This window comes from Nothoprocta perdicaria, unplaced genomic scaffold, assembly GCF_003342845.1.
Source record: "Nothoprocta perdicaria isolate Ctin4 unplaced genomic scaffold, notPer1 scaffold_283, whole genome shotgun sequence".
Lineage (NCBI taxonomy): Eukaryota > Metazoa > Chordata > Aves > Tinamiformes > Tinamidae > Nothoprocta > Nothoprocta perdicaria.
In genome coordinates, this window is record NW_020455514.1 from 449,987 (window position 1) to 476,971 (window position 26,985).

Below are 26,985 nucleotides of genomic sequence, written 5' to 3' on the forward strand. Positions count from 1 at the left end.
CCCATCCCACACCATCCCATCCCTCCGCAGGGCTGCTGACGGTGCTGCGCTGGCTGTGGTGGTGCGCGCGGGGCGGCGCGCGCCTGCCCCACGCCTGGAAGTGCGCGGCGGCCGTGCTGCCGCTGCAGGCGCTGGCGCTGCTCGAGCTGCTCGACTTCCCGCCRCTGCTCTGGGTGCTGGACGCCCACGCCGTGTGGCACCTCGGCACCATCCCGCTCAACGTGCTCTTCTACAGGTGGGCGCCCCTATCCAGAGGGTGCTGAGGGCCTCTCTGTTATCCATAGGGTGCTGGGGCGGGGCTCTTGTCCATAGGGTGCTGAGGGCATCTCTTATCCAGAAGGTGTTGCGTGGGTGCTGTTATCCATAGGGTGCTGGAGGGCCTCTCTCTTATCCATAGGATGCTGTGATCTCTCTCTTACCCATAGGGTGCTAGGAGCCCTCTGTTATCCATAGGGTGCTGTTGGAGGTCCCTGTGTTATCCGTAGGGTGTGGGGGCCCCTCTCTCATCCCTGGGCTCCAGCGGGTCCCACTGGCGTTCCCGGGGAACGAGGCAGCTCCGRGGGCTCCCACCCCAGCCTCTGTTCCGGAAGCCACATCCCAGTCTCCCGTCCAGCTCCGGGCGCCCCACGGCCACACGGCAGCGGCTGGACACCCTGCTCCCGTCCTCCCAGCCCTCCCCACGGCCCCAGCAGCCACCTGCATCCCCCCCATCCTCCTCCTCCTCCTCCTGTTCCTGCTCTTCCTCGGCAGCTTCCTGCTGGACGACAGCCTCTACCTCCTCCGGGCCAACTCCGAGCCGCTCAAGGCGGACTAGGAGCGGCCCCCCGCCCCGTGCCAAGCCGGCCCGCGCGCCCTGAGACCCCCCCGGTCACCCCCTGCTCCGAGCCCGGCGGTCGCGAGGTGGCAACGGCTGCTGACGGTGACGGGGATGGGGACGGGGGGACACGCGGCGCCGCCCGCGGATGCAGCCTTGGGGCTGGGGGGCCTGGGCCTCCCCCTTGTGCCCCCCTTAATAAAGATGAAGGGTCCAAGCGGTGGCTTCTCTCTGCGTGCCCCTGAGTCGCTGCTGTCACCCCTGCCCACGCTGTGGGGTGCCCCATAGCGACCCACCAGGAGCCCRTGTCGGCCCCGTGGGTGCCCACCCTGCACGCCGTGGCGCAGCCTGGCTCCAGCCCGCTGTGTGCCCGGTGTCTGCCCCACTGGGTGCCCCATGTCTGCTCCATTGAGAGTCCAGTGTGCACCCCACACCTGCCCCACTGCACACCCCACACTGCCCCACTGCACACCCCATACCCACCCCATTGCGCACACACACATGCCCCCCGCACCGGGGGACYGGGATGGGGATGGGAATAGGGATGGGGACCAGGATAAGGACTGGGATGGGATGATGCTGAGGACCACGACTGGGATGAGGTAGAGCTGGGCTCCAGGACAAGGACAGRGATGGGCTGGGCACCAGGACAGCGACGGGGCTGAGGAGCAGCAGAGCTGAGCAGGGGGATGCAGCAGCCCATGGGGCCACCCGAGGAGGGGTCCGCACCCCCCGCAGCCCCTCACCGCCGGTGAAGACCTCGGCCAAGCRGCGCAGCTTCCAGGGCACCACGCGCTGCGCGGGGGAGCAGTCGGCGCGCGGCGGCACGTAGCTGTTCTGCAGGTAGGCGCCGGSCTCGAAGGCCTCGTAGCCGGCGCGCACGGCGCCCAGGGAGCGCATGGCGAGCGGCTGCGGCTCCCGCGGCCACCCCGGCACCGGCCTGTCTTTTATCCCGGTGGCAAGCAGTGGGAGGGGATGGCGGATGGGCTGAGCGATGGAGCGGCCGACGGAGTGGGCCTCTGCACAGGGAGTCCCAGAGCACATGGGGACGGGGTGCAGGGAGCTGGGCGCAGCAGCGGGGTCCTGTGGGGAGCTGGCTGAGGTCCCAGCGCTGCCTGGGCACCCTGGGGAAGTCCTGCGGATGTCCCAGGGAACAGGGAACCGTTGGGGTGAGTTCCAAGCAGGACAAAGACGCTGTCAGCGGCTAGGACCTTTATTGCTGCGTGCAGGGGCCCTGGGGGCACCCAAGGCTTTTCTGGTGCCAGAGGGAGGCCTGGGCAGCCTCGTGCTGGATCCTCGGCCCCGGCGCCTCTCCAGAGGGCCCAAGGAAGCCTCAAGCTGTTCCCTGCCACGCTGCATGCCCATCTCCACCTCCTGCCTCACGCCCTGGGCCACCTGCGCCAGCTCAGCCACCGCCACCTCCCGCAGYGGGGACCCTGGGGACACGGGCGCGCAGGACATGGCTCCACTGAGGAGGCAAACAAGGGACAGAAGACAGGATCTGGGGCCTGGCAYGTGGGACATAGAGGACACAGGGTCSCGCCTGGGGCCAAGGAGGGCAGAAGAGGGAGCAGAGCTCAGGGCTGGCGACAGGGGACGTTCAGGGAGCGCAGGGACAGAAGGCAGGGGTCAGGGCTGCAGGGAGACAYGGGGGCTGCAGAAAAGGACACAGGAGGCCCAGAGAACACAGAGCACACGAGCCAGAGCCTGGCGACAGGGACACGGTGGACACAGTGCTTGTCACCAGGCCACTGGTGCCCACGGGAAGTCCGGGCGCCTCCCAGGACACCCGCCACCATCCTCCAGGTTCCAAGAGCCCGCGGTGCCCCCCACGAGCTCATGGTCTCCTTATCAGCCCCTGTTCCGCACCGCTCCCTCAGACACCCGCGTGTCCCCAGCAGCCTGGGCCGGGGACATCCCACCTGCGCTGCACTGCCCGGGGCTTTCCCCTCCTTCCTCGGGGGCCACGCCGGGCAGCTCCTCTCCCTCTAGGCCGGGCTCAGGGCCGCCCACGTAGACTAGAGTCAAGTCCAGGCAGACCTGAGCACAAGGGCAGGAGCCGGGCATAGCGCAGGGCGGGCCTTATGTCGCACACCTCCGTGCGCAGCTCTCTGTGCCGGTGCCAAGCTCACCTGGGCCGTGAGGGCGTAGGCATAGAGCTTGGCATGCCCAAGGACCGTGTTGAGGATGTAGGCTGCCACGCGGGCCACCTGGCTCGGCCCAAACACGGCCACGCTGGCCGGGGGGCACTGCAGGAGGGACATGGTGGGCAGGTGAGGGGTGCGCACAGACCGTGCGGGCTGCCCGCAGTGCACAAGGGGAGCAGACGAGCGCGTGGGAGCAGAGTGGGGCGCAAGCGGCGTGTGGGAGCGTGCACGGCCCCAGTGTGTGTTGGCAGCGTGCAGGGAGCGTGCAGGACCCACATGTGTGTGGCAAGGAGCCTGGAAAACCCACACTTGTATGGGGAGAGTGCCGGGAGCTTGTAGTTCCCACACATGTGTGGGCAGTGTGCTGGGAGTGTGCAGGGTACCCATGTGCGTGCGCAGCGTGCCAGGAGTGTGCAGCGCCCRTATGTGTGTGGGAAGCCTGCTGGGAGCGTGTAGGGCACATACGTGCACGGTAGCATGTTGGGAGCATGCAGGGCCCATGCTACATACGTGTACGGGGAGAGTGCTGGGCTTGTAAATGTTTTAGGAACCTGCAGTGCCCATAATTCTATGGGGAGCGTGCAGGGCCCACACGTGCACGGGCAGCGTGCACAGCGCACACAGGCCCCTCTGAGCGTGCTGGGCATCGTGAGCACCGTGCGTGCTTCGATAAGCGTGCAGGGCACCCCCGGGGCCACGCACCGTGCCGAGGGCGAGCAGGGCACCGTGCCGGGGCCGCAGGAGGGCAGCGGCTGCGCGGGAGCGCGTGGGCAGCCGCCGCCAGCGCAGGGAGCACTCACGTGCACGGCGTGGCGCAGCAGCAGCTCCCTGAAGTAGCCGTAACTCTCCTCCAGGCGAGGCACGGGGGTCTCTGCGGTGCGGGGCTGGCCCTGAGCCCCGCAGGGTGCCACCGTCCCCCGTGTCCCGGCCCTGCCCTGCGCTCACCTGCGCACGCGGCGATGGTGCGGCGCACGATGCCCAGCAAGGCCGAGAGGGGCCCCGGGCTCAGCCGCAGCTCCCGGCCCAGCTCCAGGGCCCCCTCATAGGCATCCAGAAGGAYAGGCGGCCCTGGCAGGACCTCTGACAGCACCCTGGACCAACAAGGACATCCTGGCACGACACAACCGGGACACAGGCAAAGCCTGGGAACGCCTTGCGGACGGGGATGGGCCATGGATGTCCCCAGATGTGGGCTGCTSAGTCGGGGCCAGAGACACTCATGGGGAGCACAGGGGTGTCCTGTAAGAGGATTTTGGGGGGTCCCACTTGTCCACGCTGGGAGAGGGAGTCAGGATGTGATAGGGCCAAGGAAGAGATCACAAGAAGGACAAGGACACGAGGCAAGTGTGTGTGTGGGGGACATGAGCTCCAAGGTGTCCTGGGCTATGACAAGGGGACATGGGCTGGCACTGCAGAGCTGCAGAGGGCTCCCAGGGTGTCCCACGTCCCCATGGGCTCCCTCTTCCCCAGTGCCCCATGGGACCCCCAGGCTCCTCTAGGTTTCTCTTAGGAGGTCCCAGAGTCCCCAAGTTGCCCCAGAATGTCCCTGGAGGCTCTTCAGGGACTCCCAGGKGTCTCCAGGGTGTCCCGAGAGTGTCACGTGGTTTGATGGGGAATCGGGGAGTTACTCCGGATGTTGCAGGAGGCTTAAGGTCTCTCCTGGGATCTCCAGTGTCCCGGGCTGTCGCACCCATCCCAGGGTCCGCTTCGAACAACACCTCTTTGCCCTCACTCACGCCCGCCGATCCTGCGAGGTTGAGGCTGCCTGGAGCCTCTCCATGGCCGCCACGTCCAGGTCCACCCTGCAGGGCCGGGGGAAGCAAAGGGATGGCTCGGAGGAGGCAGGGGACAAGTGGGGACAGGGAAAGCTGGCGCAGAGCAGGGAGCAGTTGGGGATGGGGACACCCAGTGCTGGGGACAGCTGCGGACAGGAAGACTTGGGGGGTGCTGGGAGGGACAGTAGGGGACAGGAAAGATGCAGGGGACAAGAGCAACGCTTGGACATGGATCCCATGGCACCCATGGGATCCCAGCCTGGAGACCTGGCACCCATGGGATCCCAGACAGTGGACCCAGCACCCATGCAATCCCAGCCTGGAGAGCCAGTGTCCATGGGACAACATACAGTGGACCCAGCACCCATGGCATCCCAGTCTGGAGACCCATCACCAACGGGATCCTCTACAGGGGACGCAGCACCCATGGCATCCCAGCCTGGAGACCCATCACCAACAGGATCCTCTACAGGGGACGCAGCACTCATGGCATCCCAGCCTGGAGAGCCAGTGTCCATGGGACAACATACAGTGGACCCAGCACCCATGGCATCCCAGCCTGGAGACCCATCACCAACAGGATCCTCCAAAGGGGACGCAGCACCCATGGCATCCCAGCCTGGAGACCCATCACCAACGGGATCCCATACAGAGGACCCAGCACCCACGACATCCCAGCCCGCAGATCCCCGCAGCCCAGGGCTCCCCGCAGGACATTTCAGAGCCAGCCCGGGCCGCACTCACCACACGCAGATCTCCGTCTCCCGGCACTGCGGCTGCCGCACAAGGAGCAGCTCCAGGAGTCCATGGTCACCACCAGGGCCCCTGCCTGTCCCCWGCCCTGCCAACGAGGATGTCCCCGGCCCCACCCCTGCCAGGCCAGCACCCGGGGCGCCACCAAGGGACACGAGCMGCCTGCTCCCACCCGCAGGGTCACAACCGTCCCTGTCGCAAGCCCGGCCTGTCCCCAGCGGTGCCACCGCTGTCCCTGCACGGCCTGGTGCTCACGGTGCTGCTCCAAGCACGGTCAGCGCCCGTGATGGCATCAGCGGGGCCTCGCGGGGCTGCTCCTCGCGCTCCGGCCCTGCTCCCTGCGCCACCTCCGCAGGACGCTCCCGACCGGAGCGGCACCTCCAGGCGCGACGCCCCTCCCACAGCTCCCCGCGCTGCGCGTGACGTCATCGCACCCTCATTCCCGCTGCTCCCGCCTGCTCCGTGACGTCGCTAGAGCCCATGGTGTCACCAGAACAACGTCAGCAGCCGCGGTGACGTCACCGGCGCCACGCGCTTTCCCCGCTGTGGGACACCGCGGGTGACGTCACCAGGGCTCCCAAGGCAACGCCTGTCGGTGACGTCACCGCCTCTAGCACCGCCCCCCCATCCCAGCCAATCACCGTGCACCTCGTGCCTTGTGATGCCATCACCTGTCAGAGATCCCTGGGCACCGCCCCTGATGTTGCCATGGCGACCTCACCCCCCCCCCCAATTGCCATGCCTATGGGCGGGCAAGAAGGGTGCTGGCCAATGGCAGGCCGGGTCTCTCCTGAGTGGCAGCCCTCGCGGCCAATGAGCACGAGGCTCCTTGGCAGCGGTGCTGCCAGGAGCRGCCCTGCAGCCATGAGGCGGGCACRGGCACGGCGGCACAGGAGGGATCACCCCGACGAAGGGCTGCCTATACATCACGCTGCACCTTTAATCCACATCCCACCAAGTCCTTGCCACTCCCAGTGACCCAAGGCAGGAGGTGGCTGGAGGAAGGGATTTTGTGCAGAGTGGAAAAGGTGCATAACACCACTCACATGCCGCTTGCTTGAATGACAGATCCTTCTGCAATTCCCAGAGAGTATTTCCACTGGAGCTGCAGCTGCATTATCTCCTGTTTTATTATGTAGGCAAGTGGTCATGAAGATGACAGCTTGAATGTCCTTTCTGTTTGTTCAATACTATTAACCACATCCATCTAGGGAGATGGGTGATACTGAAAAGGCCAATTSTGAATGTGTCATTAACATGCTGCATGATCAGAAGGCCTTTTTTTTCTGTTTTTCATTTTGTTTTGTTTTGTTTGGCACTATGCTTCTGAGCGTCCCRGGTTCTGTATTAGTAACAATAATAGCACTTGCTAAGAGGCAAGGCTCTAGATGAGAGCACGAATTCCTGGTTGCCGAGAGAGGTGCTTGTCTCTCCATCCATGGAGACACTGATAGGAAGAGGGGCAATAGGTATAAGTTGAAAGACAGGCAGTTCCATCTGCATGTGAGGAGGAACTTCTGCACTGTGAGGGTGCCCAGCGAGGCTGTGGAGTCTCCTTCTCCGGAGAACTTGCCTGGATGCCGCCCGGAGCCACATGCTCTGGGTGTGCCTAGAGCACCTCTAGGTGTGCCTACAGCAYGTGCACCTCTACGCTTGCTCTCTGTCCCTGCACTAACCAAAACGCACGCCGAACGCTGCCACACAGACTGATGCTCACCTAGCACCAGCCACCTCGCTCTGCCCCAGACCTGGAAAGCAGCACAGGGATGAGTCTCGGCACACCGCCACACTTCCCTTAGCATGGCCTCTGCAGCCTCACTCCAAGCGGGGCTCTGCGCTTCGTCCCTCTCCTAACCCCACCCTAGCACTAACCCTCAGCTCCAACACAGCGTCACGCAAAGGTCTCCCGCAAACAAGCCTTTTACCTGAAACACAAACAAAYTGAAGCATGAATCTTGGCACAGCCCTGCACTCCTTTGGGCATGGCTTCTGCAGCGCCACTGCAAGCGCAACTCTACGCGCGCTCTCGGTCTGTGTCCTAGCACCAACCGAAACGCTAGGCCTCCGTGCGGCCTCGCCGGGTCTGCGTTCGCAGCTGGCCGCCCGGGCCCTGCGGTCTCTGGGGCGGCCGCCCGCCAGGCTGCAGCCCAGACGCGGCCCTCGGGCCGCACCGCGGCGCCCCTGCCCTCCACATGCAGCTCCCTGACGCGCCCTCCTCATTGGCCCGCGCCGCCCCGCGGCATTCTGGGGCTTGTAGTTCCTCCGCATTTGCCRCTTGCTGGGGCGCCGCGGCCTCGCCTACAACTCCCGCCGCGCCGCGCGCCGCCCCGGTCTGCGCACGGCCTCCTGGGAGTTGTAGTCCCTGCGTGTTCGGTGGACGGAGCGCACGTCGCGGGTGGCGCGCGGCACGAGGGGACGCGGCGCGTGCCAGGGTGTCCCCGCCGCCCCCCGGCTCGGAGCCGCCCTCGGACGGCGCCGGGAGCCGGACTGTCCCCGGAGACCGGCGGACACGCGGCGSAGACCGCGAGCTGCCGCTAGAGGGAACCGGCGCCCTCCCGTCACTGGGAAAATAGAGGGGAATAAGGGGGAATAAAAAAGATCCCTTCGCAGGCAGAGCCCCAAGCAGCCGCGCCGGGGGCTGCCGCGAAGCTCGGAGGCGGCGGGAGCCAGTGGAGGAGCCCGGCGGGGCCCGGGCACCTGCCCCGAGCGGCTGATCCCGGCGGCGGGAGCCGACGGTACCCGCCGGGGTGGCGGTTTGGGAGCCCTCGTGCGAAAAACGGGCCCTTTGTGTGGAGTCCATTGTCGGGGTGACTCAGCCGGGCCTGACGCCGCGCGTCCCGACGCGTCACTTTGTGGCCGGCGCCGCTCCGTCCACCGAGACCTTGGCCAGGTCCGGGGCGGGCGGCAGGTGACACAGCCCCGCGCGCGGCGGGGACGGGGGCGTTGGGCACCGGGATGGCGCTGGCTGCGCCCCCTGCTCGCTGGGAGCCCCTGCGTTGACCGCCCCGTCGGGGGGAAGGAAACCACAGCCGAGGAGGGCGCTGCGGGCCGGAGAGCGGCCAGAGCCATGGGCGAGACCTTCCTCCCTGCCGGCCCGAGGCCAGCGCCTTTCCGAGCCCGCATTCCTGCGCGGGACAAACCCTCAAGAAGCGGCTCTTTGTCCCGGAGCGGCGGGGCCGGCGGCCGGCGCTGCCTCTGGCCGCGGCGAACAAAAAGCCTCCTTTTCTGCGGCCCCATTGCGGCGTCCTGGGGCCTGGCTATGCCCTGAGCGCACCCGGGAAAAATTTATGGCATGGGCTTTGCAAACTCGGGAGGATCGGCGCGCCCGCACCCGCTGACCCCGGCGCTTCCCTGCCCTCCGCTATAAAGCCGGCATTGAGCTGCCGGCACATGGCAGCCCCGCGGCCAGACTCAGCCCCGAGCTCCGCACCCCGTCCCGGGGCTCCCGAAACAGCCCTTGAACTTGGCTTCCTGCAGAGCAGCTCTGCCTGGTCTGTCCAACCCATTTCCCCCGGTTTTCCTAATAATCCYGAGCTCCAGCAGCTGCAGGACAAAGGAGGGAGTCCGGAGGGCATTTTGGGGCACAGAGGAGCATCCCTGAAAAAGCATCCCACCTTGCAGATGGGAAAMTCCTGCAGCAGACAGCGTTTCCGCCGTTGTGCTTTGCAGGGAAAGCTCCTTCCCTTTTTCCCCGAGCTTTCCCCGAATTATGCATTCCCGGAAGAGGCGCCCCTTGAGCCGGCGCTTGTTCTGCAACACATCAAGCGAAAGGAGCGTTTTCTACAGAAATATCTTTTTTTTTGTTTTCAACCTAAAAAAACCCCCACCCCTTTGTGGTTGGCACGCYGAGCTCACATCCCAGGGCAGAGCTGGAGCATCCTTGTCCAGCGGCCGGCCCCGCGTGGTGGCATCGCCACCGGCCGTGCCGGGAAAGGCTCCCGGCCGCAGCGCGAGGCCGAGGGCGCCCGGCCCCGTGTTAACCCAGTTAATCAGAATGAGCCCTGCAATCAAATTAGCAAAACCACATTAAAGCCCCGCGAGGACACGGTTTGGGGGGGAAAAGGGCCTTAATGCGATTTCGGCCGGCTTCGCTGGCGCGATTTGCAAGTGAAGGAAATCGAGTTAGGGCCGTTGGCCCCCTCGGCTGTGTCCACACAGGGCCCTAATGCAGTTTAATTATCTGCGGTAAGGTCGCGCCTGCCCCGCGGGCGGCYGCGCTCACCCGGGGAGCCGAGCCCCTGGGTGCGTTGGGGGTCCGAGGACGGGGAGCACCAGAGCCGAGCCGGGCGCCCCGGCCCCAATTTGCTGCCGTGCGCCCGGGCGGATCCGCGCCCGCTGGATGCTCTGTGTCCCAAATTCCACCTTTTGGGACTGGCGGAAACACCCACCGGCACTGGGGGGCTTTGGGAGCCCCTGCCTCTTCATTGAGGCCGGTTCTCCGGGATGGATTTGCGCTCCCGCAAACTCTCTGTTCCTGGGGGCCGCTCCAATGCGYGGGGRCCTGGCGGGACAGGGGCTGCCAGTGCCCCCCCACACTCAGGTTGGCTCCGTCGGCTCCYGTTTTCCCAGTCACTCTGCAGGAACGCCAGCCCCTCCTCCCTGAGAAGCTGCAATTAAAAAGAAAACTAATGGCTTAATGAATCATAACCAAATCTGCTTGCATTAGCACGCGAACCGCTGACCCTCTCTCGCTGCGTCCACCGGCGCTTTAATTGCAGACGTTTTTATTTCCTGCCCAGCAAACTGGCGGCGAGTTAAACGTGCAGGTGAGCGAAGGGGCTCTGGGGCCGGCAAAGCCCCGGCCCCGCACGGGGACCCACAGAAGGAGCCGCTGGCACCCTGCTCCCTGCGGAAAGCAGGGCCTGAGGGTGCCCGGAGCTGCACAAGCCCCCTCACAGGGCCAACGGGCGCTTGCTGCCCTCCTCATTAGCTTAATTGCTCCTTAGCCCCCAGCACACGACAAGGGGCAGCTCCGGGGTGGGTTTTCCCTGTTGCCTGGTCCGGGGTTTTGCATTTCCGCAGCCGGAAGGGCCCCGGGCGGGTGCTGGAATAGCAGCCGTCGCCGGCTGATTTACGGCGCTGAAGGAGCAGCCCCAGCGCCCGGCCGGGCTGCGCACAAAGGAGCTTCAATCCCCGGGMTCCCCTGGCCCCATAGGGTGCCCGTTCCCATGGGGGCGCAGGGGGTCAGGGAGAAGGCTGTAGTCTTGCTGCACTGCCCTTAATTGCTCAWTTGTTTAGCGCAATTAGTCCCAGGTGCTTGTGCTTGCCTGCGTGACCCCAGCGGCTGCGCGATGYCCGCGCGATTCCAGGCGGCCGCGGCGATCCGGGGCCGGCAAAGGCTGCTGAGGCGCCGCTGGCTTCTTGTGCGAGCTCCGTGCATGCATGCGCACGTGCGTGCACGGCTGTGCGTGCGTTTGCATGTGCGTGCGTGCGCGTGCACGGGTGTGCATGCATGYGTGYGCATGCATCTGCATGCTTTTGCATGCGTGTGAACGGGGGCCTGCGCCCCTCTCCCCTGCCCGCCAGCCCAGCCCGTCACCCCGGCCTCCCTCGCTGCCCGCCGGGCTGGGGCACCCTGGCAACGTCCCCCACCCCTGCATGGAGCATCCCGGACACTGGGACGCTTCCCGCGTGCCGAGGCCGCCAAAGCTCCCTGGAAAACACCTCCTCCTCCCCCCCAGCCTCGCTCCTCGTCGGAGGCAGGAGCGCTCCCGGCGCTCCAGCTCCCGGCTGGATTGTTCCCTGGGAACAATCCAGCGCTTTGTGGAGGCCGCGGYTGCCCCGCCGCCAGAACCCCCTTGCAGCGGGCGGTGATGTCAGGCGCCGCGGGCTCCTTTTTGTCCCCAAGGGCCACGTGCCACTGCCCAGAGTCATGGCAGGGGGAGAGAGCCCCCAGCCCCCCCAAGCCCTTTGGCATCTGCGGCTTCCCAGAGCTGCAATTCCAGTGCACCTCGTGCACGGYGACCAATGCTCCTTGCTCATTTGCACCATTTCTCCCTCTTTTCCCTACACGCTCCCAGCTGGAGCAGATCCAGGTGGTCTGGGTGCTGCTGCATGGGTTGTGTTAGGAGCAGCCCGGCTAAGAGCCCCATCGCATCCAGCCCTTTCCCTCAACGCTCCAAGAGGAGCGGCTGCTTTGCTGCCAAATGCATTTCCGATGGTCCCCAGGTACCCCCTCCATGGCTCCGTCCCAGCGTTCCCATTCCCTGGCAGCGGCAGCCGCGGGATCTCGCTGAGATTAAACCTTTTGGCTGCCGATTCCTCCATCCGCCCGCACGCTTTAATTGCCTCCCATTGATCCCCCAATTCCCRGCTGGCCACGTAATGGCGAGCGCGGGGCGCGCGGAGCCGCACGTGTGTCCCTGCCCGGATGCCGGGAAAGGCGGCGCTGCCGCTTCCTCAGCACCCGACTTGCTCTGGCAGGAAGGGGGGATTTGGGGCCAAAACGGCAGCTTTGGGGTCCCTGCTTGCAGTGGCCAGCGCTGCTGTTTGCAGCTTCATGGCACGTGGGGACCGCATCCCCATGGCATGTGGGATGCCGCATCCCATCCCGCTTATCCGATCCACCAAACAGCACCTTGCCAGTCCCAAATCCATGGTGCCAGCTGGGATTTGGGCTTCATGCTGGGGTCTGGCGACAGCCCCACCATGGCACTGATGCCACCAGCCTTGGAGCAGGAGCCACCAGGCGGGACCCTGCGGTCTCTGATCAGCGGAGGGGGCAGCAATCGGGAATGTCGAGCCCAGCTCCAGAATGGAGATAACAACCCCCTTCCCTCCCCCCAGCCCCGTCTGGATTATGGCTGCCTCAGGAGGCAGCTCGGAAGCTGACGGGAGCCAGGCAGCGAGCAGCTCCAGACATCCCTAGGGAAGGAGCGGAGGGGGAACCTCAGCCCCGCATGGAGCAGAGCCGAGGAAATCTGGGATTTGTCGGGACGGAGGGCAGTGGGTTTCTCCTGCCGAAGAAAGGAAAAGACTGGGGAAAAGTATCCAGGGATGGGTGCTGGCCTGGGAAGCGGCTGATGCTCAAGCTGGAGACGGGGCCCCAGTTGTGCTGGTCTTTTCCAGGAGCATTTCATGACCGGACAATTCCGGCTGTTGCAAATAGAGCAATGAGGACCGGGGATCCAGGTGCTTCCACAGGGCTCCAGCCCCTTTCCCAGCCTTTCCCACACCGTGTCAGAGTGTTTCCCCTCTGGAGGCGCGTGGGGAACGGAGCCACCGGCCTGGCTGCCTGGGATCAATTTGCAGGGAAGTAAGCAGGAGAAAGAGGGAAAGGATCTTTTTACTGCTYGGCTGAAGGATTCATTTCCCATGAAGGTGTTTGGGAGAGAGGCAGCAAGGGGGACCCCGGATCCCAGCRATGATCCCGACAGCACAGCCAGCGCTCCACTCGCTCCCGGCCCAACCGCTCTTCCCTGCGGCTCTGGGAAAATCCTTAACTCGTTTAATTCAATTACGTCTTGCCATCCCCACCAGTTACAGGCTTAGGCCAAGACCTCTGCGGCCCCCCACCGAAATCCTCCTCTAATGCCTTTTCCTTGCCATGACGGGATCCCTCCTGCTRCATAGGAGCCTCCTCAGGTTACTTCCCCTCAGCGCGGGGACGCTTTCGCGCAGCTTTTTCCCAAGGTTTCCTGTTTTCCTGACCCCTCGGACAGCTCCAGGCGTGCTCAGATTTACAGCTCTGCTCCCAGGCAAGAAACAGGCATCGCTTGCCTGAGCAACTGCTCCCAAATCCAGGGAAAAACGGCCCCTGAAAGGAGGAAGGTGCAAGGGGCCAGCATCCAGCCTCGGATGAGCCCAGAGATAGGGAGGAAAACAGCCTGGGAAAGGTTTCCTGCAGGAGTGACGCGTCTCTGCTGCCTCCTTGCACCAACATGCCTGGGAGCGGGGAGGAGACCACGCTGTGYGAGAGCTCCGTGCCCGGGGCTCACGCTCCGAGCAGAAAAGCTGCCCTGTCCTTTGGGAATGTCACCCTGGGCACTTCCCACTGCCACTCACCGACTCCTCTGAGCCGAGCGGGAGGCTCCCAGAGGGTCTCTGCCCTGCAGGCCCTCGTCACGGAGCTGGGCACYGACGCCTGCCCCTCCGTGCAAACCGTCCTTTTGCTGCAAACCCAAGTCCCTTCRGTCCCTTTGCTGCAAACCCGAGTGTCACCCTGCTGCATTTCAACCCAAAACACGGCTGCGCTCCCGGCTCCCGCCACCTCCCACAACCTCTCCCCATCCGGAGGCGGCAGCAGATGGATTTCCATTCCTCCATCCTGCTTCCCAACAGAGCAGCTCTTCCCTAGGAACGGCAGTGTTAACCCAGCACCGGACAGTCCACTTGGAGAGAAACATGTCCAGATTTCACGGGTTCACGTGCTCCGAATCACCCGTTATCCCCCCAACACAGCAAGGCAGCGCTCCCACCTCACCCCTAAATGCCTGGGCTCAAAGGGAGTGGAGCAACCCCTGATCCAGGTGCATCAGCCTCCTTGGGGTCCCTTTCCGATGGAATGGGCAGCAGGATGCGGTCCCAGCCTCTCCCCTGCAGACCCCACAGGGCAAAGGCTTCAATGAGATGGGATGAACGAACAAACAAGGGAGTGAATGAACCRGCCCTGCACGAGGAGCACCGTGAGGGTCTCCTGCCGCATCCATGTGTCCATCCCAGAGGGAATGGCATAGCCCACGCCGCTCCGGCTTGCTCTGCAGCAGGTTGCACGCGGGGCAGGAGCAGCGAGGCTCAGGGCCATAAATTAACCTCCGCGCTTCCTAACGGCACCCTGATTTATCTCCTGCCTTTGTCTCGACTAATTGAGTTCATTGCGCTTGGTGATTCATGCCGTGGAAATGGGTTCCCAGGAAAACGGGACCTCAAGCGGCTCCGGCAAATCCCCRGGTTTATTAGCCAGGGAGCTGCAGGGGTTTTTGACCAAGGAGACTTGGAAGGGGTAGTGGGATCCCGAGCCCGCCCATCCCCGCTGCCCCTTGGGTCTCCACAGGGTGATCCTGGGGGGCACCGCATTGCAGCGGCCCCAGCGCAACGTGGGGGCTCAACCTGCAGGACTGGAAGCTCTTCCCGACCTCGGGGCTGCATCTGCTCCAAGCGGCCCCGTCCTCCGCGCCGTCCCGCTGCGCCGGGCCGGGAGCCGCCGCATCCCCGTGTCCCCAGGCGGTGTTTGCCATGCCGGAGCTGGCGCGGGAGGCCGCTTGGCCAYGGCTGCTAATGGCTCCTTTGCTCGCAGCCTGTCTGCCGCGTCCCGGGGGAGTCTGCGGGCGCATCCGGCCCCTGCTCCATCGGGGAAGGAGCTGCTGCTGGGTGGGAGACGGGCAGAACCTCCCACGCCTCCCAGCYCCCCTGGAAACCACGGTGAGCAGCACAGCTGCAAGGAGAGCCCCTGGATTCGGTGTCCTGGAGGTGCTTTTCTGCAGGATCCCGGTGCAGATCCCGGGGCCACCGCATCCCGGCCACCCGAGGCACCTCCCTTTGCATCCGCTGACCACAGGAGCCCAGTGGTCACCACCGCTAACAGGCAGCTGCGTCTCTGTCCTGCTGCCACGTTATGGCCCTCATTAAGAATCTTTCGAGAAGCAGAATAAAATTGCATTTACCAATTTACTCCTTGCCCTCAGTGCTGTTTACTCGCTTAGAGAATTCCAGCGGGGCCGCAAGGCCTGGCTTCCCCGGCGGAGACAGCGCTGCTCGCCCCGAGCGCGTTGTTTTATCCCATCCATCTTCATTTATCCAACCTCTCCAGAGCCTGGGACCCTGGCAGCACCCAAAGCCCTTCCCCTCTGCTCCGACACGGCTCCCGGCCACCCCGGGGGAAAACAGCAGCAATTAGCATCCCCGCGGGCTGSGAAACGAGCTCCCGTCTGCTGCAGCCACAGCTGCTGGGAAGATGCTCCAGGGAGCCGCARGCAGCCCACACAGGCAATGAGTTTGTCAGTCCTGCAGCCAGCCTGCRGTTCCTCCGGCTGCGAGGAGCCACGATGCTCCCGGTGCATCCGTTCCCTGAGGGAATACTGCGCCTGGGAGGAGCCCCCTCCCCAGCAGGGCTCGGGCGCTGCCAAGTGCTAATGAGAGCGTCTGGAAATGCATTTGTGCCCCCGTTAATGCAGCCTCGGGGCCGGCAGGGACCTGCCGCGGAGCGGAGTCTGCAGCCCCCCGCGCTTTAGCAGGGCGCATYGCGGGGCGCAGGGCTTGTCCTGAAAGCGAAGGCAAGAAGGATATTGCAATAATGCTGAGAAGACCTGGCCTCCATCAGCAGGGGGGTGGGTTACCTGCTAGCATCCCAAAATCCCCCCGGGATGAATCCAGGTGCTCCACATGGGCAGGGAAAGCAAGGCTTGAGGTGCCCTCGCCTCCATCCCTGGCTGCATCCCGGAGCCATCGGCACCAAATCCCTGCTCTGCAGGGCAGCTCCCTCTATTATAGCAGCTGCCTTCACCCACCGGCACCCAAAGGGCTGCCCTTGATGGCCCATAAGTGAAGGCAGCTGGGCCAGAAGCAGTCACGGTGCTGCCTTGGGCTGTTCTGAGCTCTGCGGGATCCGCTGATAGAGAGATTCCAGGGAAAGACCAAGTTGGGGCGGCTGGTGGGGACATAAGGGATCAAACTCCAGCTTGTCCCTCCAACGTGAGCAGACCAGCGGGGTTTGCACCTCTGCTTTGTGCTCAGATGTGCACGAAAGCAGCTGGAAGAGGCAGAGGAAGAAGAGGAGGAGGAGGAGGAGGGAGAAGAGGAGGATGCAGCAGCTGGGGCTGGTGGAAGCAGTTGCCATAGGGACAGTGTTGCCCAGCTCGGCTCAGGCTCCTTGCTCTGCCTCCCTCCTTGCCCTGATTTTTAGCCCCACTGGTACCGGTGCCAGGAAGCCAAATTCACCTTCTGCAGAAGCACCAGCAGCATCCTTCCCCAAGGGGACAAATTGGGGCTTTTTTCTCCCCAAAAGTGCCCCAAAACACTTGGGTTTTGAGCAAAACTGCAGCAGAGGGGAGCCTGGCCRATGGCCCAGGCGGGTTCATCCCGCACCAGTGGCCGCAGGACAGACGGATGCTGTGGGGTCTGCAGCGCTGCGGGGAAGGAGCGGGATCCTCACATCCATAGGGAAAAGCCTGYGGCACTGCCTGGCCCTGAGTGGCTGCAGTGCCCCTGCCGGGACCCTGCTTGGGCAGCCCGAGAGGAAAACCTGCTGGAAAAGCATCCCGCAACCAGGGAAAGGCGGAGTCATTAAAAATAATACATATATATATATATATATAACATAATAAATGAAAAGGATTCATCTGGGAGATTGAGGGGATAAAAAGAAGCCCCAAGAGCTGCTGGCTGTGTCCTCGCCGCCGCGCCGGGCGCTTGACACTCGTTTCCTCTGCGCAGCAGAATTCTTGAGCCGTCAGCAACAAAACGCAATCAATGGGTTCCCAAAAGCCAGGCGGGCGAGAAGAAAGCCAGCCCTGCCCCGGCATGTGGAACCGATCRATGCCTCCGACAGCAAAATATCGACGGCATTGCTGCCGCCGACGTATTTATGTCCTTTATTACCCGGGTCGCGAGCAGGGGGTTTTCTTCCCCCCGCCGCGAGCCGCCCRGCTCTGAATGGAGGCTCTTTGCTGGAGCGAATCTTGCAGGGAAATCGCCTCTTTTCGCTGCCTTGCTCTTTTACCATCGCTCCGTCCCGCGGAGGGATTGTGTTTCCCGGRCGCCGCAGGCGACCGGCTTCGGTCCTTCCTTATATGGACCCGGAGCTCCGTGCGGGATGGGGCCGTGGATGCCCCTGCTGCCACCTGGGTGATGGATGGTGCCGAAAGGACCGTTCACGGAGCGGCACAAGGACAGGGGAGGATGGGCAACCTCGAAGCAAGAGATTAACAAGGGGGAAAGAGGCTGGAGGATTAGAAAGGAGCATTAGGAGAAATTACAGGGATGGATATCAAGGAGTATAATAAAAACCAGACCGGAGCACTTTGAGATTAATGGAAATCAGSTTGTGGGGAATGTTGTGTCCCAGCTGCCTAGGAGAGAGGTGCTTGGGGTGCCAGGAGCCGACTGCCTTGGAGCCAAATGTCTCTTCCCAGGGCAATTCCTGGGCACTGTCGGGCTCATCCGGGTACCTGGGGGCTATATGGCCATTATTCCATCCCGGAAACAGGCAGGATGATGGCAGGAGGGATGGAGCTGCTCCTGGATGGTGCTGGATGCTGGTGGAGGTGGGTCCGTGGCACTGACCAGACTTCRGAGCGGGCGGAGGAGAGGAGCAGCGAGAGCCGCGCGGCCGCCTTGGCCAGGCTCCTCGAAAGCTTTTAAGTGTCCAAATCCCATTGACAGAAATGAGGATCAGAGGGCCAAGCGCCGCGGGAGCCCTTGGCCGCAGCCCAGCGCTTCCTGCTCTCCAGCGGTGGGGCTGGCTCTTGCCAAGGGTCCCCAGCGGGCCAAGAGGGCTCAAATGAAAAGCTCTCACTTCCTAGCGGAAAAAAAGAAAAGCCTTTTTTTTTTTTTTTTTTTTTTTAAGCAAAAATAAAACCCGGTTTATTTGTATGAACTCCTCCCCGCTCTCCAGAGATGCTTTGTTGGAAAAGCTGGACAACCCCCACCAAGGTGCATTCCCCCATCCCGCCCTGCAACAGCCCCACATGTTGGCACATTCCCCTCTAGATTCAACCTGAATTTCCTCCCCTTTTCTCAGGAAGGGACACTGCCTTTCCCAGCTGCCACGACCGGAGTGCGCTCCCACTGTCCTGGCCCCACTGGGCACATGGGGACTTTGTCCTTCTCTTGGCAGCCCCATAGCTGCGCTGCAAGCCTGAGCTGTGACTGGCATGATAGGTATTATTTATTCCCTGTTATTTATAACTTCCCATTACTGCATTGCCATTGGTGTCGGGAAAATTATCACCCATGCTTTTTAGTAAAATGAATGTGAAGTTTGCAGGCGAGTGTTTAACCGCAGCTCTTGCTGGGGTTTGGGGGGCTGTGGGGGTCCATGCCCAGGTTTGCCGGCTTGGAGGCTCTTTTATTTGCTCCTCTGTTTCTAGCCAAGCRAGATGCAGGATGCAGAGGACAGAGGTGCCGGCGCAGGGTCTGGCTCTGCTCAGTGTTGCCGCAGGGTCGATCTGGAGCGAGTCACATACAAAGGAGGCTCCGCCAGCAAATAAACCCCCGGAGGCTTTGGGTTTAATTCAGAGAGGCGACAGCAGACTTTTAAGAGCGGCTCTGTCATTGTGCGGAGCCAGCAAAGGGCTGCRAGCGGCGAAACGCGCGAGGGGGTTTAATGAAAAGCGCCGGCGCGGCCGCGCACCAAAGGAGCCGAGGGGGGTTACGAGGACGGCAGAAGTTTCCACTTACCTCCGCTGGCCGCCGGCCCGGCCGCGGATGCTGCCCACGCGCGGGCGGCTCCAGCCGCCTGGCTCTGCTTTCTGTCACCGTTACAGGGCTTTTCCCGGAGCCACCGGCTGCCCAGGTGCTTTGGGCAAGGGGAAGGGATGCAGAGGTGCTGTGGGTTAATTTTAATTAAGACAAAGGCTCTGACAGTGAGGGACCCTCCTCCATCCCTGCCCCAGCCACTGGAGCCATCTCAGAGCATCCCCTGCACCTCTGGGACAGCAAAACCCATCAGTGGTGCAGGCAGCCCCATAAGCAGCACGTCTGGCCCCAGTGCCAAGCTGAGCCTGAGGGTTGGGACATTTCAACCCTCTCACCTCCCTGTGCAGTTTAACCCCTCGCTGCAGGATGCGAAGGACAGAGGTGTCTTTTAAGGAACTAGGAAGGCAGGGGCAGAGGAGAGAGGCTGGCAGGAGAGGGAGGCTCTGTAGGAACCCATGCCATTCCCTTAGCACCATGGGGGTGTCCCCAGGGAGTCCTCCCGTCCTGGCCTCAGCCCTCCAGAGCATCTCAGTGCATTGGACTATAGCAAATTGCCAAGACAGCGGCTGTTGGAGGGACGGAGCTGGAGAAGATGGACGGGGTCGGATGGACGGATGGACGGATGGACGGATGGACGGATGGACGGATGGATGGATGGATGGATGGATGGATGGATGGATGGATGGAGGAGAGAGGTGATCGAGTCCGGCTGCGGGCAGGTGCAGCATGGGCAACCAAAGGCGGTGGCCGGGGCTGCTGGGGGGGTGGAAAGGAGGGTGCTGGATGCTGAGGGTGGAGAAGAGCAGGAGGAGGAGGAAGAGGAGTGGGGGAGGAGGAAGGCGGCAGGAGGAGGGACTTGCGGGCCCTTTTTCGGCGCGTCGGGGCGGCGGGCGGGCAGACGGAGGCAGCGCGGCCGCGGCACCGCTGCTCGGGGGCATGTGAGGCGGCGCCGCCGCCGCGGGGACCATGGCCGGGCTCCTGCCGCTGCTGCTGCCGCTGCTGCTGCCGCCGGTGAGTGCCGGGACGGAGCCCGCCGCGGGGAACCGGGCACGGGGCGCCCACGGCCGGAGAGCGCCGGGGTGCGGAGGGGCCCGCGGGGGCGGCCGCCGATGCGGAGCCGCCCGGTGCCGCCGGATCAGGAGCCCCTTGGTCCCCGGGAGGGCTGATGCGAAGGAAGGGACCAAGGGCAGCCCTCGCCCTGCTGTCCCAATCTACCCCTCTCCACTGTCTCCAAACCTGCCCTGCCCGTCCCGCTCTCCCCAAGGGAAACCCCCGTCCGCCCCACGCCCCCCGGCAAGCGGAGGCAGCCCCGCTCTTGCCGCCCGGGATGCGCAGCCCTACGCGGGCCGGGAGGCCGGTGCCGGTTCCTCCYGGAGGCAGCAGGACCCTCCCGGAGCGCGTATGAACCCGGCTGCTTCAGCCGCTCCCTGCGCAGAGCCCCAAGTTGGAAGGGGGTCTCCTGTGGCCATCACCCCTCGTCCGGGCTGGGCGCCGCCTCGGCCGGCAGCTGTTTGTCGCCTGCTGCACTTAGGGCTGGATGTGCCCCTAGACCTGCCAAGTGCATCCAGCGCCGGGAGCAGGGCGGCCGGGATGGGGCACGAGGGAGCCCGGCTGCCCCCCCGAGTCCCCCCCGGGCCCGGGCATCCTCGTTCCCCCTCGGGCATCCTCGTCGCCTCACTCTGCTCCGAGAGCCCAGCCGCACCAAGGGGTCTCGCGGAGCAATTAAAAGTTATCCAAGGTGTTGCGACCGTCCCCCTGCCCCGGTCCAGCTGTCAAAATGCTTTATGGTGTTAATACCCGMGGCTTTGTCACCGGGAGGTGCGTTAATAACGCGCACATTTCTGCGGGTTAATACGGACCAGGTGCCCCGCGGGYGGGCGCGTTACGGGGCTTAGGGACCGGAGCTGCCGACTGGAGGGGAATCGCGGCGGGGGGTGTGGGGGTGTGGATTGCAGCCCCCGGGGCTGCAAGTCGCATTTTCCACGCCGTTCAGTAACGCGACGTGGGGAGACCCGACGTGGGGGGAGCGGCAGCGGCTGCTYCGCCATCCCGGGGGATGTAACGTGGGGAAACAGGCAGCGAGAGGGTGTCCCGGGGTGGGGGCGGCTGCGGAGGGGTGGCCGGGGGGGGGTCGCCCCTGGCCGCCCGCCCGGAGGCCGTGGGAGCGCCGGCCCCAGCTGCGCTGCCTCCCGGCACTATTTATAGCGAGGCAAGGCTGGGACCCCCCTCCGCTCCAGCTGCCGCCCCCTCCCCTGCACGGGGGCTGCCAGGACCCGCCCCCCATCGCGGCGACATCGTGTTGGGGGGGGGGGGACACACACTCGCAACCCGGGGCCAGCACTAGCCAGGAGGAGCCGCGTACAAGCCCCAGCCGAGCAGGGTGGTTCCCATGGGGAAAGGCATCCAGCTGTGCAAAGCAAACCCGCTGTCGTTGGGGGGTGCTGGACCCCCCCACCTCCTCCRCACCGGAGCAGCTGGGACCCCGCGGGCAGCTGCCAGCCCCGCRCTGGCCGCACCAGCGCCCAGGCTTTCAAGCGCAGGGTAATTGGAGCACTTTGTCATTCAGATGCCTATAATTGGCGCTGCGTTGTCTCCGGCTGGGCCGGATGATGCGGGAGCCGAGTTCATAACCGGAGCCGAGTGGCGAGCCGGCGCTGGGCGAGGAGGCAGCCGGAGGCGCGGGGAGGGGGCTCCGCCTGGCACCGGGCAGGCAGCGGCTTGTGCTGCTTCCTGCGAAGCCGCCGGCGTCTCCCGCCCTTGGCACAAACGTGGCCTTGGCTGTGGCACGGGGGAGGAAAAAAGAAAAAAAAAGGAAAGAAAGAAAGAAAGAAAAATGGCAAAACTCAGGCCCAGAGTTGCTTAGCAGACTAGCTGGTCCACAAACGCACCCKGAGCTGCCAACTGCACCTGCTGAGATGCCCCAGCAGCAGACTTATTGCTTCCATGAGTGACATCAGGACATATATTACTTTGWAAGCAAACATGCTCACTTGGCAATAATGTCTTAAGGGTCTCAGGGCTCTGTTCAAAGCCCTTCCCATCATGGGGACTGTGATTTTGAGTCCCAAACACGAGTCGCCTCCGGGCTCTGCTCTCTCTGTCTCGCAGGGACCTGCCTGGGGCTCCAAGGACAAGTGYTTCAGCAAGATGTACACGGCGAGCGGCGAGTGCTGCAAGCCCTGCAATCTGGGCGAGGGCGTCGTGCAGCCCTGCGGGCTCAACCAGACCRTCTGCGAGCCCTGCCTGGACAGTGAGTAGAGCAGCCCCTGCCCCTCCGCCGAGCCCTCATCGTCCCCTCTCCTCGCGTGCTCTCAGTGACAGTCCCCAAGCCCAGGGCATGTGGTGGCTGTGTCACGTGTGGTCTTCACAGACTGCAAAGCTCCTCCTGAGCATCCCTGGACATGGGGTGGCTGCCAGCATCTTTCCCAAGCCACAAGATACCCGCACAGCACAAGCCGCTCTCTGCCCAGCCCTTCATCCCAACACATCCCACATCCCACTTCTGCCCTTCCAACCCACTGTTCCTTTGCCAAAGAAGCCCAGCGTACTGGAGGGTTGCACCAAGATGGGGAASGGAATGGGTCTGGGGGTCCTGGCAAGCCCCGGCTGCTGGATTTGGGGTCCCAAGAGCCAAAGAGCTGCCAGAAAGTCGGAGCGGTGCTGACACGGAGCAGGGACAGGAGCAGGGTGTCAGGGAAGCACTAAAAATACCTCTGCCTCCCTGCAAAATCGATGCGCGGCGCTCACGCTGCAAACACGCCTGCCTGTAACCTTGGGGCTGCCGCACGAGCTCATCCGGGGCTGGAGCATCCCGGCACCGGGACGCGATCCGGCCCCGCGCGCGCGGCTGCCGTCCTGCACAGCTCACCCCACTGCACYGCTCGTGCTGTGGGGCCGGAGCCGCGGGGCTGGGAATGGAGGTTGCTTCATCCCTTCCCGGAACCATCCCCAGTGCTTCCAGGCACCAGATGGCTCATTGACCCCTCGGCCCTTCTGGAAGGCAGAGGGTGGCCGGGAGTTTCCAGCCCCTCAGGGGGACGTGGGATGGATGGGAGAGTGGGACTGTGATCTGGATGGTGCAGGGCCGGGGACGGCGGCACCGGCACCCGGCTGCATCCCGAGCGGTCCTCACCCGGGGCCGCCTTCACGCTCCGCACTGGGATTAGGGCTCCGTGCTGAGTCAGGAGGAGCCTGGGAGCCCCGTGCGGGGTCCCCAGCACCCACACAGGGCTCAGGGGGTGCAGGGCATCCCAGACACCCCAGCAGCAGCTCCTGTACACAGGGCACTGCTCCCCACACGCTGTTTGATCCTCGGGCTCAGCCACTGCTGTTCGTCGGTCATTAATCCTGGTGCAAATTAATCCCCATCGCCTCTTCGCATCCCCCCTGCCTAAGAAGAGGCATCGCTGGGTGGCCTGGGGGGGGACCCCGAGCTATGCCCCCCCCAAAGGGGCAGATACCGCCCCAGTTGTGCCCCACATGGCCCTGGCCACCCCAAGGCCCTGCCAGGGCGGGGAGACCCCCCTCGGGGTCCCCGCGGGAGCTGGGGCAGAGCCCGGCCGTCCGCCAGCCTCCACCTCCGCCCGGGGCTCCGCATTTCTTCCCGATTCACCACCCAGATTTATTTACAAAAATTTGCTCCTGYGAAGGCACCGCCCCGGCTCCAAACCCCTCGGGCTCTGTACAAACCCAAAGGACCATTGCATTTTTTTTATCGTTATTACTATTTTCCTCTTTCCCGCCCCCCCCAGCCGTCCCTGATTGCTGCCTCGTGATTTATTTATGCAGCTCCCCAGCCCCGGCGGCCCCGTTTGCAGCGCGGCTGTAATTGCTCAGCTCGGATACCTTTTGCTGCCACTGAAAATGTGCCCACTCAGCCATATGCCTTTCCTGGCCACTTCCCCACGCTAATGGCACCTATCAATAATTCAGAATAATGTAAGGGCTGAGCGCAGGTTAATGGGCGCTGCACGCGCCGGGGGTGCGGGGTCGGGGTGAGGATGGGGTGCGGGGGGCTGCTCCGTGCAGAGGGGCTGCCAGCCCTGGGAAGGAGCAGGATACAGGGCAGGAGGAACAGGAGAATGGGGGGAATGTTCCGGCTGTCCCGGCYGCCTCGGTGCTCCAGGGAACAGAACGGACCCTCCTTTCCCTGGAGAACAGTCAAAATCAGGCATTAAAGCATCATGGGGCGGAGGTCGTGCACATCCCCCTGGCAGTGCAGACAGCCCTCCTGCATCCCACCGGAACAGGGATGGGGATCCTCATGCAGCTTGGGAGCATCACCCCAGCATCCCTGCGTGCGGATGGGGGCATCCAGCCAGTGTCCCCGGGCACCAGGACCGGAATCCGGCGTCCTCGACGGGGCCGAGGGCACAGATGGGGAGGCAGCGGTCGTGCCCTCCAGCACCGGAGTCGAACCCTCTTTCCGGGGCTGAAAATAGCTCCGAAAGCCCCCGGGGGCCGCGGCGGGAGCGGGGGCTGCGGCAGCGGGATTGATTTACGCGGCAGCATCAATCCTGCCGGGTGCCGCGAAACCGGAGAAGGAGCCGCCGGGGGTCAGGGGGCGGCAGCAATTAGCGCCGCAGCCTCCCGTTCGTGTCCTGCCGCCCCCRGCAGGTGCCACGGGAAACAGATGCGGCTGCAGCTGCCGGTGGGATGCGGAGCAGCCGGATCCGTGGGGATGCTGAGAGGGAGTGCGATTCCAGGGCCAGATCCACAGGGATTTGCTGCGCCATGGAAAGGGARTGCGTGTTAACAGGGAGGGAGGGGACAGATCCCTGCAGGTGGAGGAGGCTCCATGTGGGGCATCCCTAGCTCTGGAATTGGGGTAAATGGTGCAGTGAGTGATGCTCGCCCCRCTCCTGCCCATGTCCCCACGCCCTGGCACAGCGTGGGGTTGGAAAATGGGATGGGGAGCAGGATGGGAAACGGGATGGGGAGCGGGATGGGGACCCAGGAGCGGGGCCAGGGCTCACGGCGCGSTCTGCCCCCCAGGCGTGACCTACTCGGACACGGTGAGCGCCACGGAGCCGTGCAAGCCGTGCACGCAGTGCGTGGGGCTGCAGAGCATGTCGGCGCCGTGCGTGGAGTCGGACGACGCCGTGTGCCGCTGCGCCTACGGCTACTTCCAGGACGAGGCGAGCGGCGGCTGCCGCGAGTGCCGCCTCTGCGAGCCGGGCTTCGGCCTCGTCTTCCCGTGCGTCGACACGCAGGACACCGTGTGCGAGGAGTGTCCCGAGGGCACCTTCTCGGACGAGGCCAACTTCGTGGACCCCTGCCTGCCCTGCACCATCTGCGAGGACAACGAGGTGCTGCTCAAGGAGTGCACGGCCACCTCGGACGCCGAGTGCAGAGGTGACGCTGCGCCCCGTCCCGGCACTCGCAAACCCCTGGGGGGCCCAGGAGTCCTGGCACCCCTCCCATCTCCTTAAGTCCCTGCAGCGCACTGGGCTGCATGGGAAACCAGCTGGGAATTCTCCCCTTTCCTGCGCTCTGCCCATCCCAGGGGTGTGCAGGGGCACTGAGCAGGATGTGCTAACGRTGCCGGGGTGCTAACGAGCCCCGGCTGCGCGGGTGGACCCCGGGCGCAGGCACAGACCGAGGGCGGCTKCAAGGGGAGCCAGGGCAGCTCCTCCTGGCTGCCCTGTGCCTGGTCGGCTCCATGCAGGCACGAGCGGCGGAGCACAGGCCGTGCTTTGTTTGTGCCCACGCGCTCGGCGCTGCTGCCAAAGGGCACGGGGCACCCGGTGCCAGCTGCCCCGCGGCGCTTGGCAAGGCAGCATCCCGCTCCCGAGCCGCTCCCGTCCATCCCTGCTGGCCCGGGATGCAGCTCTTGCTTGTGCCCTGCAGACCTGCACCCGCGCTGGACCACGCAGACCCCGGTGCCGGGCGGCTCCGAGAGCCCCGAGCCGGCCACGTGGGAGCCGCCCAGCGCCGAGCCGGCCGCCAGCACCGCGGCCGACGCCGCCACCACCGTCATGGGCAGCTCGCAGCCCGTCGTGAGCCACGGCACCGCCGACAACCTCATCCCCGTCTACTGCTCCATCCTGGCGGCCGTGGTGGTGGGGCTCGTGGCCTACATCGTCTTCAAAAGGTAGAGCCAGGGCTCCGGCGGGGGGTGTCACTGGGGTGCAAGAGGGGTGGTCCCGTGGGTGGCAGGTCCCCCCTGGCTTGGTGCAACCAGCATTTCTCCCATGCGTGTGAGCATCAGCCCTCACCYGCGCCAGGGCCTTTGCCAGGTGCGTGGGCGGGTACACGTCCCAAATTGGAGGGGGATGGAGCACATGGGATGGAGCCTGGGGAAGGGGGGAGCAGAGCTGGCGCTCACCCCTCCGCCTGGCGCAGGTGGAACAGCTGCAAGCAGAACAAACAGGGCGCCAACAACCGCCCCGTCAACCAGACGCCGTCGCCCGAGGGCGAGAAGCTGCACAGTGACAGCGGCATCTCGGTGGACAGCCAGAGCCTGCACGACCAGCAGCCGCCCGGCATGGGCACCCAGGGGCCAGGTAGGAGCCAGTGCCGTGCGCTGGGGATGGGGACAGGAGCTTGGCGCAGTGGGGATGGGGATGGGGACGGGAGCACGGTGCGGTAGGGACAGGACAGGGATGGGAGCGCGGTGCAGCGGGCATGGGGACAGGGACAGGACAGGGGCACTGTGCTGGGTGGGCAGGGATGGAGACAGGATCGCGGTGCAGTGGGAATGGGGACAAGAACATGGTACAGCAGGGATGGGCACGTGGAATGAGGATGGGAACAGGGATAGGGATGGAGACAGGAGCGCAGTGCAGCGGGGTGGGCACAGGTGAGTGTAGTGCAGTGGGGACAGGGGCAGGGTGCAGTGGGGATGGGGACGGGGACAGGCGGGCACATGCTGCAGGGATGGGGATAGGAGCACAGGGCATCAGGGATAGGGATGGAGATGGGAGCACGGAGCAGCAGGGATGGGGATGGGAGCATGGAGCAGCAGGGATGGGGATGGAGCACGGTGCAGTGGGGATGGAGATGGAGCACGGTGCAGCAGGGGTGGGGATGGGAGCATGGAGCAGCAGGATGGGGATGGAGCACGGTGCAGCAGGATGGGGTTGGAGCACGGTACAGTAGGGATGGGGATGGGAGCACGGAGCAGCAGGGATGGGGATGAGAG

General features: G+C 64.5%; 3 protein-coding genes across 4 annotated transcripts in view; 2 read left to right on the top strand and 1 right to left on the bottom strand.

Moving 5' to 3' along the window:
- The window catches only part of PGAP3 (post-GPI attachment to proteins 3), a gene marked incomplete at its 5' end in the record, with an annotated part of 3,454 nt that extends 2,605 nt beyond the window's left edge, over nt 1-849 (top strand). The window contains 2 exons of the mRNA XM_026041399.1: nt 31-235; nt 751-849. Coding sequence (XP_025897184.1) covers nt 31-235; nt 751-814 — 269 coding nt within the window. The remainder of the gene's footprint in view (nt 1-30; nt 236-750) is intronic.
- Nucleotides 850-868: 19 nt separating this feature from the next.
- Nucleotides 869-5,959, bottom strand: CCDC189 (coiled-coil domain containing 189). The gene is made up of 9 exons (XM_026041400.1): nt 5,924-5,959; nt 5,481-5,512; nt 4,698-4,763; nt 3,907-4,052; nt 3,762-3,832; nt 2,947-3,063; nt 2,737-2,854; nt 1,561-1,833; nt 869-1,008 (listed from the first exon to the last, which is right to left on the bottom strand). The coding sequence occupies exons 1-9, from the start codon at nt 5,927-5,929 to the stop codon at nt 869-871; spliced, it is 969 nt and encodes a 322-aa protein (XP_025897185.1). The 5' UTR covers nt 5,930-5,959.
- A 13,849-nt stretch (nt 5,960-19,808) lies between these two features.
- Nucleotides 19,809-26,985, top strand: part of NGFR (nerve growth factor receptor) — an 8,016-nt gene continuing 839 nt past the window's right edge. Inside the window, exons 1-5 of one of the 2 annotated variants that reach the window (XM_026041420.1) lie at nt 19,809-19,853; nt 21,951-22,092; nt 24,837-25,196; nt 25,692-25,935; nt 26,187-26,347. In XM_026041420.1, coding sequence (XP_025897205.1) covers nt 19,809-19,853; nt 21,951-22,092; nt 24,837-25,196; nt 25,692-25,935; nt 26,187-26,347 — 952 coding nt within the window. Of the gene's footprint in view, nt 19,854-21,867; nt 22,093-24,836; nt 25,197-25,691; nt 25,936-26,186; nt 26,348-26,985 lie in introns of those variants that run through there. The other variant, XM_026041419.1, reaches the window with a different exon arrangement.